At 34.6% G+C, this 3242-nt stretch overlaps 1 protein-coding gene across 1 annotated transcript; it reads left to right on the top strand.

Moving 5' to 3' along the window:
* Positions 1-298: 298 nt before the first annotated feature.
* On the top strand, positions 299-1787 carry LOC134241849 (uncharacterized; the record flags this gene model as incomplete). The annotated part of the gene is made up of 2 exons (XM_062723876.1): positions 299-520; positions 1166-1787. Coding segments are annotated over 2 exons (734 nt in total), but the record flags the coding sequence as incomplete, so codon positions are not given.
* Between the last annotated feature and the right edge of the window lie 1455 nt (positions 1788-3242).

Raw genomic sequence — 3242 nt, forward strand, 5'->3', positions numbered from 1 at the left:
TTTGACCTCTGACGTGACCCTCTATGGGATGTTGTTAGATAATACTATCAATAGTGTTGCGAGTATGCGAGCAGATCTTAACTTCTAATCTGAATTAGATTGCATGAATTTATGACCAACACGAAATGTAAAATTTCATATCATTACTTACTAAACATTCTCCAACTCGAAATCAAATCCCCACAAACCAATATCATTTCCTCAAACCTTGAAAATTTGACCCCATGAAAATATGTGATTTAAAAGTATATAATTATTTACTTTTCCATGTATTCTTAACAAATTGGTGACGGTTCAGGTCCTTTAGTCTCTTTTCTTATACTAAACTACATTATTTTTTACAGTAGGTGTATATCTGCATGTGGCAATTGCAATCACATTTTAGGGCATGAACAAGTTTGGCATGGATTCATTGATATTGTCTTCTCTCCACATCTGGGAATTCCTGCTATAGCAAGCACTGTGTTGGATAGGGAAGAAAAGATTTCCAAAAAAAGAAAAGTTGAATGTGAACAAGATGGTAAGGATTATAAGATTTATTTAACTCCATTTTAAATATATTTTGTCATATCTACAATGATAGTAATAGATAAGAATCAAATTATGTACACTGGACCTTCAGATATCTGGACCCCTGATATCCGGATGCTTCAGTATTTTGATGATTTTTTTCATGGGAACGGAATTTTTTAACGTTATTTTGTCTTGTTGAACTGTAGCTGCAGATCTGTAGCCTTTTGGTTTGTCTTTGACCATAATCCTACAGATCCTTTAATGCAAAAAAAGGTGCAATTTTTGATGCTATATTTTTTGCGCACTTTTTGGGAGATAAGTGTTTGTGCTGAAGCACTATTGTTTTGTTTGGTCTAAATAGTGATAGTGACAAATAGGAATGTATTATCACTGGCAGGTACAGGCAAGTAAATATTAAGTAAACTTAAGGATTTGTTACCAAGTTGTAGACTACTTGTAATTTATTGATCCCTGAGCATCATTTCTCTTGATTTTAGGCATTTGATATTCATCTATCAGTTTATTTATTTTACACTTTAATCTATGAATCTTTGACAGTGTTTTATTATACTCTTTGACCATTAAGGCCCATGGGCCTCTTGTATTACAATAAGATACATTCATCTATTAAGATTTGCCTTTTGAATTTCAGAAACACAGAACGATGATTCTTCAGGTCAGAGGTCAACAGAGGTCAAGCAGCATTCACTGTCACAAGCAATAGCACAAACAATTGTGTATTCTCTAGTTGAAAAGCAAAAACACCCAAATTTTTTACATCACATGATACCAAATATTGTTATTTCCCCGGAAAAGGTGGAAATTCTGATGTATGATGCAGATAGTGATGTTTTACTTTGCAGCAATCCAATTCTATTATTCAATTTAGATCTTCCAGAAGAGAGAACCCTTATTGATGAGACTGTTATTATTCTGTGGATGGTTTTACATTACAGAATATTTTGCACTGGATTCAATAAGGCAAAACCTTATGTACTTGAAAGATGTAAATCAAATTTTAGACAACTTGTTGCAAGTAAGTGGGATATCTATTCAAAATCCTTGAAGAGCTTTGTTTCTGGTTTCCCTTCTGTAGAAAAATGGCCGATAAGTAAGTTAGTTCAGTGTGGTTTAACACTTGAATTTGAGTCGGATGACTTTTAAAATGCCAATTTTACAAAATGAAGGCTTATCAATTCCAGTCATAAAGTAATGTTTGTAAAAAAATTTTAATGATGTGTACCTGTTATAGAATTAAAGTTTTCTTATATCAAGTATTCATCTTTTTTTAAAGCTGTTGTTGCATCTATTATGGTTTACCGAATGGGCATGGCGAACACAAGCAAAGTTGTACATATGCCATAGATTCAATGTTGGATTATAACAGTATTTCAGTGATCTTCCCTTACTCCCTGGCACATCTTTATGTGTCATTGTGTAGTGCCTATTTGGATATTTGTACTACAAAATTAGACAACAAAAAACCACAGACAGTTGAGTGCTGAATTTGTTTCCGATAATCAATCCCAACAAGTTTACAATTCTGCAAGAAAGCCAAATTAGATAGATGCATCATCTGTACTTTTCAACATATCATGTAAATGTACCAAGAATATCCTACTAGTATATGTATGATGATTGATCCAAAAGTAATGTCACATTGTCCCTATTTTTTGGGTCACCTGAGTAAACTCAGGTGACCTATTGCTATCCATTTTCGTCCGTCGTCGTGTGCTGTGTGTCGTGCACTAACATTTGAACATTTTCAGCCTCTTCTTTGCAACCACTGAACCAATTTCAACCAAATTTGGCACAAAGCATCTATGGCTGAAGGAAAACAAAAATTATGAATTCATGATCCCTGCCCCCCTCGGGCCTGAGGGGTGGAGCCAAAACCACTAAAATTAATGCAATCTTTACAAATCCTCTTCTGTACTCCTGGATATCAAGCAATCAAACTGTTAGCATGATTGTAATCAACATTTAGTCCTCTACCAAAATTGTGAAATTCATGGCCCTGGGGTCAGGGGTTCTAGTTCTAGGGTGTGGCTAAATAAGTATATACATGTAGTGAAAAAGCATTATTTCTTTGAAAATTTTCTTCTCTGCTCCTGGGTATTTAATAAACCAACTAAGTACATAGTTATGATGAGTAAGAATGCCTCTACAAAAATTGTGAATTTTATGGCCCCAGGTTCAGGGGTGTAAGAGCGGGACTCTATTGATTATAAAGTGAAAATACATGAATTCTTTGAAAATCTTCTTCTCTGCTCCTAGGTATTATATAGATTAACTAAGTGCATAGTTATGATGAGCAAGAGTGCCTCTACCAAATTTTTGAATTTTATGGCCCCAGGGTCAGGGGTTCTAGTGTTAGGGCCGGGCTCTATTGATTATATAGTGAAAGTACATGAATTCTTTGAAAATCTTTTTCTCTGCTCCTACATATTAAATAAACTAACCAAGTGCATAGATATGATGAGCAAGAGTGCCTCTACCACAATTGTGAATTTTAGGGCCCCAGGGTCAGGGGTTCTGATGTTAGGGCAGGCTCTATTGATTATATAGTTAAAATGCATTAATCCTTTGCAAATCTTCTTCTCTGCTCCTAGGTATTAAATAAACGAACTGAGTAAATAGTTTTGAAGAGCAAGAATGTCTCTACTAAAATTGTGAATTTTATGGCACAGGGGTGAGGGGTTCTGGTATATATTTTAGGGCTTTATTGA

The sequence above is a fragment of the Saccostrea cucullata genome, unplaced genomic scaffold (assembly GCF_032062105.1).
Source record: "Saccostrea cucullata isolate Sc308-1 unplaced genomic scaffold, CSIRO_AGI_Scuc_v1 ctg2569, whole genome shotgun sequence".
NCBI classification, from domain to species: domain Eukaryota; kingdom Metazoa; phylum Mollusca; class Bivalvia; order Ostreida; family Ostreidae; genus Saccostrea; species Saccostrea cuccullata.